Genomic DNA, 13,260 nt, shown 5'->3' with positions numbered 1-13,260 from the left:
GTGCTTTGGTTAAACTGCAAATTGCCCAGCTCTCTGATTCCATAACAATTTGTTCATTCTGCCAAAATAAAATAAAGCGCATTCTTAAAAAAAAAAAAAAAAGTCCTTCAGGGGATGCCAGATGGGGATGCTTGAGCCCAATCCTTTAAAAAAAAAAAAAAAAAAAAGCACCATCCAATAATTTTGAGCCGAGAATCTGGTAAGGCAGCAATGAATCAGCTGTGCGCTCTAATTACAAAACAGGTTTCTTTTTTTCCTTTCTGCCCATTTCCTAGGAGGGAAGACAAGCTGTCAAGCAGCAAAAGCTCTTAGCTAATCCAGTTTGGTGATTCAGGGTGCTGAGCAGCACCGACAGGTGTCCAATCTCATGATCTGCTCATGGCATCGGATTCCAAACAAAGAGATGGAAATCCACCCTTGTGATTCCACAAGTAATCCACCACCTTCTTGGTGACTCAGGAACGTCTATTATCGGTAGCCATAATGTAGAGAAAGACTGTCAAGATGAAGATTCTGAGAGGGGCTCAGGAGGGGCCACGGGGTTCCTCCAAGACTTTTTCAATCAGCGCAAGGAGCTTTAACTAGCGGTCAACACCAAATTGCAGACTCCCACTGGGCTCAGCTTCACAGCTGCCTTGAAAACTTAGCCCTTCCAATTTCAACCAAGGAGAACCCATTCTCAAGTTCTGCCCATTTTTTCTTGAATCCCGATTCTCTTATTGTTGCACGTTGTGGTATCTTCAAAGCTGGACAATTTTAGCTTGCAAGATACGGGCAGAAGCAAACCACAACCTCTGTCTCCCTCATGTGGGAAGAGAAAGAATAATAACAGCTGCATTCAAGAGTGGCCAAAGTTGACATTTAGCCAACACCTACCCTCTCAACTGAACACGCACACACACACACACACACACAAAACCAAATTTGTTATGAAATCAACTGACTGAAAGCCAGTAACAGGTACTGCTTCAATCATTCCTATCGTCGTATTGAGAAAAGAGCAGGAAAAAATCAGCCTTTCCATCTTTGACAATCAAGTCTCACCTTTGAATATCTTGAGAATGAACAGGGCAAACAGAGAGGGAGCATACAACTAGCCAGTGGTCTTTCTGAATATTTGCACCATTCATCCTGGCTTTATCGAGAAAGGCTGAAGACCCCAGATTCCAGTTGCATGGATTTTCCATTTTTGCTTTGGTTCTGTTGAGGATTTGCAACGTTTGTCACACAAAAACAGGATTTGCTACTCTGCCTTGTTTGTTTCTTTGTAAAAGCAGGAGCAGTTTGGGGGGAAGGGGAAGGGAAGGTTCTGATGTTTGATGACCAGTTACACATCCCTGGGTTCTAGAAATTTCATTGTAAAATGTATGCTCTAAACTGGGTATAAAAACATGCTGTGTTTGCTGATTGGCAACCAGTTTTGCCCTCTGCTTTTATGAGTTTGCCTGTTGTTTGCTGCCTTTCCATTTTAGAAGAGGAAGAGGAGGGGGGGGGAAATGATTAAAATAAATAAAAGATACCCCAGCCCTGGAGGGGGTGACTGAAAAGCAAGAGGAAATCCTCGTCTGGTTCTTTGTTTATCTAAGGAGGGGTGAAGCCAACCTATGCCATTGAAGAAAAGCCACATGCCACCAAAGAAACTAGGAAGTGGATTTTTCATTTGGCTGCAGCAGCTGTTCACCCCTCCCTTTCTGCAAACAATGGTTGGATGCAAGGATCCGCCCTTCTGTTGGTTTTTCAGCAGGATCATGAGCAGAGCACAGCTCACAGGGCAGCTTATGCGCCCTGAAAAGCAAGCCCTTCAACTCAGAAAAGTTGATAAGGGAGAGAGTTGGTGACAGGCTGCCTCCCACAGGCATCCACAGAGCCTCAAAACAAAACAATTCCTTTAAAATGGTAATTAAAATGGCAGAAACCTTGCAAGATTAACAGCACATCCACAAGACTGCAAGGTCCTGAAGGTAAAATTCCTGAAATTTCATGATCCAGTAATGGCACTCAATTTGTATCTCCAAAAAGGTTCCTAGCAATTTAGAAATTCCATGTAATTTTCCTGGCACCATATTGGAACTGTGTTGCCTTATTCCAATATGTTTTTTCAACTTGACAGTCTAGGCTACTACTATGATTCTCCTATGGTCTCCCACCCTTGCAGTAACCAGACCAGAATCTCCTATACTTTCAGGAGATCAGCCAAAGTCAACCAAGCACTGCTGCTGGGTGAAGCAGAAATAAACATTGTTTAGTTCCCATTGGCCAGCAACCAGGACAGATTTCCCCTTTAGTTTCCTCACACCAGAGATGATACAGATGAGAGGATAAAAATAGAATTGTTTAAGTAGAATAGCTACTACTTTAAAAGTTTGCTCTCTGTCTGCCCCCCAACTACAGTGCACAGTCAATTTTTGAAAAGCCACAATTTTGGGAACCTCGCTAGTGTGATCTTAAAACTTTGTGATGCCCATCACAGGGGGAAAAAAGATTCTGTGTCTCAAAAATATTGACAGCCACTTGGAAAGCCAACACACCACATAACTAAAAGAGAATCTTTCTGAAGTTGCCAGAAGTTTACTAACTGGTGCAGAACAAGTTGGGGGGGGGGAGGCCATGGCTGATGGGGGGCTCAATCTTTGAGAGTAGCTCTTTGCAGTCGTGTTTCATCTGAGTACTCCAAAGGTTCATCCCCCGTTTCGCCAAGAATGGTAGTCCGCATGATGGCTTCGGTGACCGCGTAGGGATCGCAGTTGGCAGACGGCCGTCGGTCTTCAAAGTAGCCACAGCCGTCCTGCCCCACTTGGCGGGGGATTCGGATGCTGGCTCCCCGGTTGGCCACTCCGGCTGAAAACTCTGTGATGCTGGAGGTCTCGTGCTGACCGGTCAGCCTTCTGCTGTTGTCCTGACCTCCTCGTGGATCGTACATGCGGATATGATACTGGTGGCGTTTGCTCAGCTTCTCAATGGCAGCTTCAATGTACCTGTGGATGGTGAGAAGGCAGACGGATCAGCAAGGAGGAAGCCGGGAGCTACGGTGGGGTGGGGGAAGAGAAGGGTGACTACGGGGCCAAGAAAATCACTATGGTGGCCATGACTGCATGATCAAAGCTCCGCCTGTTTTTTATGTGCGAAGCAGAGCTCTGATTGTACCGCCCTGGCCGCCATCTTGATTTTCTTGACCTTGAACTGAGGACACCCCTGATGGTGGAGGAAAATTGCCATTTGGGAAGGGAGCAGTTTGGCTCTTTCGTGGAGATTCAGCCGCACTGTTTGCACAGATCACACACACAGTCTGTGAAGGATGGGAAGCTTGTGAGGGACGGTCACATGTGTGTATTGACTGGGTTTGCCCATCACACCCACCCCTGCTTGGCTGATCTGTGGTTTACTGTTTAAGCTATCTGGGACCGCCCTGTATCTTAAACCAGATGGAAATAAACCACCTCTGGGCTTCATGAATGCTGTGAGCTGGGCCGTTCTCAGCTTCCATCGCGTTTCTAAGTTCAGCCACTTACTTGATGCCCCCTTTCTGTCTTGTTTCTATGGTGCTGACATTGGTATGACATCCAGCTCCGTTCCAGTTGCCTGTCATTGGCTTGGGATCCAAGGTGGCCACAACACCAAAATCTTCACAAACCCGATGTAAAATGTATCTCGCCATCCATAGGTGGTCACCCATTTCAATGCCTACACACGGTCCCACTTGGAATTCCCACTACAGGGACAGAGAGAGGGGACTGGTGTTAAAATGTTTTCATGGACTACCTGTTGAGTAACCCTTCAACCCAAGTCAGACCTAGGGAAGTTATCAGCTGCAGCAAACCATCAGCAGCTAGCAGCCACCACACTGTCTCCTCTCCTGAATTGGGTCCAGTCAATTCTCAGTTTCCAATAGAAGAGAATCTCTGCAGCTCAGGGTTGAACTGTGGAGCCCTTGATGCTCTCTGAGCTGGGTTGTTGGCTTGCAGATGTTTTATTACCCAACTAGGTAACATCAACAGTGCACTACGATATTCCCTAGTTGGGTAATGAAACATCTGCAAGCCAACAACCAAATTCAGAGAGCACCAAGGACTCCACAGTTCTCAATTTCTTCTACCCAGTACAAGCTCACAAAGAATTCTTCTTTCTCTCACTCTTTTGCAGGAAAGGGCAGGCCAAAGAGAATGGGATGGCAGGATCAGGGATGACAGAGCATGCCCTCCCCTCAGATCTTTTCAGAAAGCACTTTTTGTCATGAAATACCTGAGATGGCATGACTTCAGCATTGATGCCACCAATCTCCACACCAGCGTAAATGCAAGCTTTGTAGTGGGCATCCACAATATCACGTCCGGACACTTTGTTTGAACCAACCCCACAATAATAGGGTCCTGGGAGAAAAAGCAGAATTGCATTTGTTGGTGTCAAGTTCCCTGGTGCGTTGCATGTTAAAAGTTAGCTCTGTCTTGCACATCTGCACAGCGATTTCAATTTTAAATATAAATAATTAACCATGTCTGCATGTTTTTGCAGTCCAGTTTAATTGTGTAATGCAGGTCATCTGGGTTACACCAGTATTTTGACTTCTTTTGCTGAGTTGGGTTGTATGTGATGACTAAGCAGCAAGTAGAAATATTTTTTGGTTTTCAAAACTGACTATAAAGCATCAGTTCCTGCATCATCCATTACAGTGGCATAAGTTAGATAGGAGGAAGGAGATTATTTGTTGATATTAATTCTATTCTTTTCCCCTTTCTACCTGGGGAGGCACTCAAGAGATTCAAACCTGTTTCTGTTGTCCCCCCCCCCTCCTAGGATCATTCCTCCCTAGTACGTGGACAACTCTAACCTGGATTCACTTGTGTTTTCACATTACTAGCAACTTAAAAAAAGGGAGGGAGGGAGGGAGGGAGGGAATGTCTTTAGAAAAGGGGGAAAAAACAGGAAGAAAAGGTTTCACAACCAAACCAGTTCCCCTGTGGCAGTTTTTGTGCAATGCTGGGTACAAGCAATGTCCTTGAGAGATGTCACATGACTATTTTCCATCACAGTCTGCATTTTTGGCAGGTAGGAAAAAAGATGGAATCTTGAAAGTGGATGGAAGCTTGAATCTTGCTTTATGATTGAATGACTGATTGTACAATGGCTATCCCACCTGTTCGCCTGAGCAATCCCAAAGTGCCTAAGTCTTCCAGAAGTATTGCATACATAATTCCTTGCCTTTCCCAATGGAAACGGGCAGGAAAGAGATGCCAGGAAGTTGGCTTCCAGGTTGCTCTGCCTTTCTGAATGCTTCCTTCAGTATCACAGGGGGCATTTGCCCTTGTAAACTTCTAAAAAGGTAGGGACCTGCAAATGGTGCCTTCCCAAAACATCTGGGTCTCCTGAGCAGCTCCAAGCATTTGCGGGGTGGACCTGTTTCTGAGTCAGACTGTGCCGGGCCCATTGCAAACCATTGCTTCCGGAACTTAACAGCCCCAGAATGGCCAGACTGGTTTGCTCCAGGGCAGAAACTGGAACCTTCCAGGAACAGGACACACTGTTTTGTCTACCGCTAGAACAGAATCCTGCCTTTTGGCCTGATCAGCAACCTGTTCTCCATTACCTGTGACCCCTTACCTTGTGGCCCCGGAAATCCATTTTCAGGCCAGGAATACGGACGCCCATCCATGCCCAGCAAGGTGTACTCCTGTTCCATTCCAAACCAAGGCTGACTATCTTTCACCAGGTCCATGACTTGCTTGCAGGTGTTCCTAAAATTGGTCTCTGCCAGAGGGAGAAAAAAAGGACATGGAGAATTTGACCCTGGCAGTTTCTTTAGGAACAGGCTGGAGAGCACCTTCAAATGTCCAAGTGTCCACCCTTTAATGCCAAATTCCAGCTGGCTGTGCTGACAGCTTTATATGTTGAACAGCCCCAAATGGGAAAGGAAAATTTAAAGGCTCAGCTAAAACGGTTAAGGACAGCTCTGCAGCTGCCTATAAGATCTGGTGCTCAATCTGCATTTTTTTTTTTAAATAAAAGCAAGGGATCCCCAAATTTCAGGGCATGAACAATCTCAACCAGTACTAGTGTTTTTTAACTGAATAATTCAGTTCACGACCACCACACTGCTTCTTGGCAAAAGAGATTAGCCACAAAGGTACATAGCTGATGGGAAGGACGTTCCCTGTTTCCTTCCACATCATAAGCATGGACCAATATTTATCCTTTAGTTGCTAGAACATCTCATTCGGCCTATTTAAGCAAAGCAGATAAGCTGGTAGTCTTGCATGCCCTCACTCAGTGGAGAAAGAGAGATTAAGAGAGGAACATTGAAAGAAAATCCTCACCAGCCCGTTTGCGGTTGTATTTCAGAACCTCACACAATATCAGCTTGTTGGGGTCTAGGCAAAATGGGTCTCGGAATACTTTCACCGGTATTAAGAACATATCACTGTTAGACCCTTCGGATTGTCCTGTGCTTGAGCCGTCAAAATTCCATTCAGGAAGTTCTGCAGGATCATTTGAGAGAGGAACCTTTACTTATGAATGGACTTTGTAAGAAGCACGCCCACTTTTTAACCCAAAGAATCCCAAGAAGGTTTATCAACATTATGAATTCAAACCCCACATTTCACAGCATTCTCACCTTGGAGTGAAATCTTCCCTATCTAGGGGGAAAAAAGCATCAGTGATATGGGGCTCCAGCAAGGAAGCGCATCCTATTCCTCCTGGTCCATCACCCATTTATTGCCACATTTTTGCCTATCTGTTAACTAGAGCCCATCCTGGATTCTTTGAAGAGAAAATAAAACCTAATCCCAAAGTGGTCAGAAAGCACAATGGCCAAAAGCCATTTGCCTGAACAACTTGATAAAACAGGATTCAGTATGTTTTGAGCTCCTAGGAAAGGCCCAACATTCAGCCGTAGCGCCTGCCCTCTGAAATATTCTCCCTACAGAGATCAGGATGTTCCTGACCCTGTTAGCCTTTCTTAAGGCCATGAAGACCTGGTTATGTGCCCGGGTCTGGGGCTCCGAATGTGTGAATGGTCCCGTTTCTTGGTTATATCAAACATCCATGCATGCTTACTTGGTGGCCATGTATATTTATTCTGTAATTTAATTGTTTTAACTGAAATTGTTTTACTTGTTTTATCATTTTTATTGTTGTAAACTGCTCTGGGTCACTTGCTGAGAAGGGTGGCTATAGAAATCAAGTAAATAAATAAAAATAAATAAACATTGGAGAATGAGAGATGTGCAATGGTGGATGAGGGGGGCCATGTTCAGCCTTACCTTCAATGCTGACTGGTTCCTGGTCTAAGGTTCTGGTTTTAGAACGAAGGCCCTCCCCGGATCCATCTATCCAAATATATGTGGCCAGCACCCTTTTCCCTTGGGGTAGCTTCATGTACTGGTCTCTGACCCCCTTGTTTAGCTTGGAACTGTGTGACACAGACATGGTGGCAACCTGGAGAAGAAAAGGAAGATCACTTCAAGGTCAGGTCCACAGTAATGGGCATTTATATCCAGCTTTTCTCCAAGATGCTTCATAAGGATCTACTCTGCTTCTCTCTCCAGCCTCATCTCCACCACAATCCTTTAACACAGATTGGGTCAAGAGGTGGCCTTGTCACCGTCAAGGTGGACAAGAGTAGTTTTCCCTTCCACAGCATTATTTTCACAACAACCCAGTGAAGTAGGTTAGCCTGGGAAACCTTCAGGGCTATGCGAAGCATCAAACCCCTGTTTTCCAAAGTCTGCACCATTCTATAAATGAAAATTACCTTTCTAAAGAAAATACCTGCTGCTGAGTTTTCAAAAGTTATTTGTCTTAAAAGTAAATGTTTCTTTAAAAGAAAAAAAGTAAAAGTATTTTTTTTAAAAAAAGAACCCTCTGCTGCCCCATTAAACCAATACTTTTAACCAATACAAGTGGTTTGTTTAAAAGTGACTGATCTAACCAGTTTAATCAAGGGAAAACTTGCAGCTGGATCCAGAGCAGAGTTCTTGAAGCAATGCCTCAGCCTTCAATGGGTCTTCTCTAAGCTTAACTAAATTTGCACCCAACCTTTTGTCACCCATCTTTATAGCAAACAGCTTTGGAAACAGGATGGAATATTTGCACTGTTGAAGAGAAACCCCATCCAGAACCCTCTCTTTTCATTCTCTCTTAAGGAACTGAACAAACATTACTCAAAAAAGGGGGGGGCACTTTGGAAGAGTTACACCCTTCTCCACCCTAATAAATTTGATCCAATTAGTCCACAAACAGATTAAGCAGAAAAGGTGTGCCTGAAGGTTTCTGGAAATAAGGTTTAGATGCTGCCCTTGGGAAAGAAAACAAACAGGGGAAACAATGTGGGAACTTTGCATCAGAAGGGAATGTTGTGCTGTGTGAAGAGGCTGGTTTGATCTACAAAGCTTGCAGTTGTTCAAACCTGAATGGGAAGCCACCAGGACTGCAGGATAAAGTAATCACTGATTTGATTAAATACGTTGTACAAATCCAGCTGTTGGGGTAAGTGGCAGATATGCACCAGATATGCATAACCAGGCCACATTTTACTGCTCCAGATTACAGGCGATCTGGTTTGTGATTCAGCAAGTACCAGGAAACGCTCAGTAATCACCAAACTCACACCGGGAAGTGGAAAAACAAACAGCGTTATCCGAAGTCCAACTTAGTGGAGCCATGGGGCCGAAAGGACCTCTGTGCTAAGGTGGAAAGTCAGAACCAATAGAAATGGCACCAAGCAGTTGGCAAGCTTTGGAGTCCTACAGAAGGAGCCATCGAGTTGGCCATGCCACAGAAAACTTAAAAAAAAAAAAAAGGAATGGGGAGAGAAAGAAGAAGGACGACACCCCTATAGAACATGGGAAAAGCTACTTGAGTATCTATACCTATCCACGGAAGTGATAAGATACAGATTAGGAACAGCTATTTTTACACTTAACAGAGACAAGGGTGAGGATGGGCTTTTGTTTCAGGCTAATAACAGTTCCTTAGCTCCATTTTCTTATTCTGCTGCAAAGAAGGGTTGTGCCCTGTCTGCTCAGCAGGGGAATTGAGGCTACTAATCTCTTTGCAAGCTGCTCTATCAAAAATAACTAATGTGGGCCTCCTTCCAGGTGTACTGAGAGAGGTGGTACCAAGCAATTCATTCCCACCAACCCCACTATTTGCCTCCATGGAATTTCCCATCACCAAATGCCACCCCACCACTGAACGAAAGCCCACCCTAAGCGGTCTAAGTTAGCCTGACTGTCTCCTATCAAAATAATCCAGCTGGGCTTGGATGATTTAAAACTGTAATGCTGCTGAGTTTTATACTCTTGCTTTTGATTAAGTTGGGTTCTGTCTTTCAACACATTCCCTATGGATCTTAGGACAAGACATTCAGCTTATTTACAGGAAGATGTTTAATAGAATAGCAACCAGACATTGCATTTCTTACGTTCTGAAGCAGGGATGGGTATATCAGGTCAGCAAACAGGTACATTAAGGCTTTAGGTCAGTGTTTCTCAACCTTGGCTGCTTTCAGCTGTGTGGACTTCAACTCCCAGAATTCCCCATGCTGGCTGGGGAATTCTGGGAGTTGAGGTCCACACAGCTGAAAGTGGCCAAGGTTGAGAAACACTGCTTTAGGTGAACAGGATCCTATGGACAGCCCTAAAAGACTGTGAAGGTTGACATCATAGGAAGTGTGCTGATCTTTGGTGGGGGGCCTCCCCCAGCTTTTTGCGGTTTCTCCTGCCACACTTCCCGTCTAGCTCAGAGTTGCATCATTAAGCCTGACTTAGAGGTTTGAGTTTTGTTCGTGCCGGCAATTTACCAGAGAGAGAGAACTGAACTGAACTGAACTGAAGGAGATTTTACTGCATACTTTTCTGGGAAACGTGGATATAAGAGAATGAAGCATCCCGCCAAGATCTTTCCTAACCCATTCTTCAGGAGAAGGCAACGTGATGCCCTCCGGAACTTTTGGACGACAACGCCGTTCGTCGCTGGTTCTCCCGGCGGATCGGTCTTGTCAGTGTCCAGACACGCGGAAGCAGCCTTATTAAAGCTGAAAGGTTGCCCCCTCCCTCCCTTCCCCGCTCCTGCTCCGGTTCTCCCTGGAAGGTCTGATCACGAACAGAGGCGGCACAAGGGCTCTCAGGGCCGAAGGGACCGGGCCGAGCTAGCTAGGGCTGCACGGAAGACATCTCCGGAGATCCGAAGCCCCCTCCCCCGCTCCCCCTCCTTTTTAAGCTGGCAAGCGGCCGATTTTTCTTCAGTGGGGGTTACTGATGGGGACGCAACTCCTACTTCGAAGAGGTGGACTCCGCAAGGAGAAAAAACAGAGGATGGAGAGGAACCGCGGGATCCTCTCCTAGGGCTTTCTTGCGCCTCAGTGGCCGCGCGATCCTGCGGGGAGTTTTCCGGCAGCGCTTTGCTTACTCGGGGTGGTGGTGGTGGAGGAGGAGGAGGAGGAGGAGGAGGAGGGGGGGGCGCACCCGCGCACCCGCCCAAGACCTCTTTGGCCGCTGGAGCAAGCGCCAAGACGCGCGCCTCCTGGTGCGCTGCGGTGCGCCCCGCGACCCCGTCCCTCGCTTACCTTCTTGGCGAGGGCACCCGGCTGTTCCTGCGGTGCGATCTCGTGGCACGATTCCGGAGCAGCGGCCGGCTCCCGGCACCGGCGGCCTCTCTTATAGCGCTCGCTTCCCGCCTACCCGGAGCACTAGCTGCCAGAGGAGGAGGAGCGTGGGGAAGGGGAGGCGGAGCCGGCGGTCGTGTTAGACCCCCCCCTAGCCGAGAGGACTTCCCTGCCAAAGGGAAGCCCCGCTCAGAGCCACCTCGGGCGCCCTCAGATCCAGCGCCTAAGGAAGGGAAAGGCGCTCTAGACATGCCCAGAGGAAGTCGTAGGCGCCGTTTATGCGCGCGGGGAAAAACGAAGGGGGCAGAGTGCTGGGGAAGTGACTGTCCCCCCAGCAGAGAGGCCGGGCTTCCCCTCCGCTCCCTTCTCTACGGCTGGAGTTTCGCTCGCCAGTCCTAAAGATAGGGAAATGGAGGCCACCCAAGATGGAACTAGTAGCTTTGTGGCTGCTTTGTTCTGAAGGGAAAGGGGGCCACATTTTATTCCCTTGTTCCCACCTGGTACCCCATCCCTGTACAGGTCAGGGAAAGCTGTAATCTCTGTGCTGGCCGAGGATGATGGAAGTTGCTGTCCCACCTGCCTTGGCCTTGGCCAAGAACACCTTGGATACTGATAAGATACAGCCAGGAGCTCAGGTGGTTGGGGTTGGTTTCTCTCTCTGGTCACAGCTACAGCTGCAGCAGATGGTTGCTATGGCCACAGAGATGTGGGCAGTGGAATGGCACAGCCAGTTTGTTTAGTTTGCCAAGCGACACCAGGCACAGTGAGTCCGGCCCTGCTAACCTCAAGATTAGACTCTGGCAATGGAGTTTAGGTGAAGCTGCCATTAAAGGCCACCTGGAAATGATCTTTTATCCAAATGAAGGTTGCAGCCAGGGACTATCACTTACCCCCAAGGCTTGGTCAATTGCCTCCACTCAACTAGCTTATTTTTTCGCTGCCCATCTTTCTGTACATTTGTTTGCCTGTATGTTAAGTTCTTTAGCTGACCATGGTCTCCTCCTGAGTGGCACATCCTAATCCAGGGGTGGACAACCAGTGACCCCCCAGATGTTGCTACCTCTTTCTCCATTACTTGTGCAGACTAAGGGCACTGCAAGTTGTACTGATTCCCCCCCCCCATCCCAAGTTTAATTTCTGCTGACTTCCGCATGGTGTGTATGGCTCCAATTACATTGAGTAGGTGGTTCAACTTCATTTGATTCTTTCAAAGGAGCCCCAGAGAACTTGAACAAGAGGAAGAAACATTTCTAAAATGGAAAGGAAATACTGAAAGTTGCACCAGTCCCAGCAAGATTTGCTTCCAATTAAGCACCCGAAGAACTAGAGATGGATAGAGGACATGGCCAGCAGATGAGAGACAGAGAAACCCTTACACTTGCTGTGTGGAACAATTCCTTTTCCCAGTTGGGTCTGCCCTTGTCCAAAAAAAGTTTGGGGGATGAGGCCATGACACAGTGATGAGAAGTGGGGGGCGAGCCTCACATTTTCATCAAAACTTTAAAAATGTTTTATTGGGGTTTGGGGGCTCTTAAAAGAACCTATTTGAGATTCAACACTCTGCCTTTGCCTCTTTGGAGAAAAAAAGGGGAAAACGAAAAAGCATACTTTAGTAGTTTTTCTGATACACTTTAGCTAGAGCTTCAATATTAAGGCAACAAACTTCCAGCTGTCCACCAGGTGGGAGCATAAATAAAAAAAATTAAATTAAATTAAATTAAAAATCCCGAAAATGCTTCCTCTCTGCTGCCATCTAATCACTGGTTGGATTTTTGCTGCCCGGATTGGAAGCCCCAACTTCAGCAACACCATCTGTCACAAAAATGCTGGAGGCTACCTGCGATCTTTTTATGTGAAAAAGGTCCACTCAAGGTATAAAGGCTCCTCAAATGTAAGGGTTGTGTTCATTCACCCATCACATCTGCTAGGTGTTTGGTTCACATGTTACACTGACACCTGAAATATCCTTAGACATCCTTCTTTGAGAGAGGCAACATACACGTCCCGAATCATCACCCCATCTTACCTCTCCCAACCTCACCCAGGAACCAACTTACTTTTTTCACGATGCCTGAAAGCTAAAAAAAGTGTTCCCTGCTGATGAAGGAGCAGTTGTTCAGGTGACCAGGATTTCTAATCAGCTTCCCTCATGGTGGTGGGATGGTGTTAGGATGGATGCCTACTCAGCTTGTGGCTCCCTCAGACAGATGAAGAGGAGAGAGAAAGAAAAAGGGTTGGGGACTGATGACATCATAAACCCTTAGATTCCAGAATGGATTGCTAAAGGAAACAATGGCCAGAGACTGTTGGGCGGGGGGCGGTTGCCTTCACTAGAAATAAGCATTTCATTAGTTACCCTAAGGCCCATCTGAACAATAAACCCCTCTAAAGATTGTCTGTTTGATCACCCATTCTTCTATCCATCCATATCTATCTTAGGTGCACCCAAGGGGCCAAGCAATTATGTGAATGGCTTGCTTTGCATGTATCAACCAAGCCACTGTGGCTTGTCAGCCATGGTTTAAAGTTAACCCTAAGACATGACAGTTGTATCTTGTTCTACAAACCAACTGGCTGAGTTCACACAAGATACTTCAAGCTGGGCAGTGAAAACCTGAGCCATCTTAATAACCTGGGTTAGCATTCCCCATGGCCTTATC

The 13,260-nt window shown here is 46.5% G+C and overlaps 1 protein-coding gene across 1 annotated transcript; it reads right to left on the bottom strand.

The window, feature by feature from the left end:
• Positions 1-2,546: 2,546 nt before the first annotated feature.
• Positions 2,547-10,688, bottom strand: LOC134506108 (glutamine synthetase-like). Its single transcript, XM_063316148.1, has 7 exons — positions 10,562-10,688; positions 7,257-7,431; positions 6,309-6,470; positions 5,596-5,742; positions 4,240-4,367; positions 3,510-3,709; positions 2,547-2,975 (listed from the first exon to the last, which is right to left on the bottom strand). Exons 2-7 carry the CDS (start codon positions 7,420-7,422, stop codon positions 2,624-2,626), a joined length of 1,155 nt encoding a protein of 384 aa, XP_063172218.1. The 5' UTR covers positions 7,423-7,431; positions 10,562-10,688; the 3' UTR covers positions 2,547-2,623.
• Between the last annotated feature and the right edge of the window lie 2,572 nt (positions 10,689-13,260).

This window comes from Candoia aspera, chromosome 16 (assembly GCF_035149785.1).
Source record: "Candoia aspera isolate rCanAsp1 chromosome 16, rCanAsp1.hap2, whole genome shotgun sequence".
Lineage (NCBI taxonomy): Eukaryota > Metazoa > Chordata > Lepidosauria > Squamata > Boidae > Candoia > Candoia aspera.
This window is presented reverse-complemented; position numbering and strand designations above follow the sequence as displayed.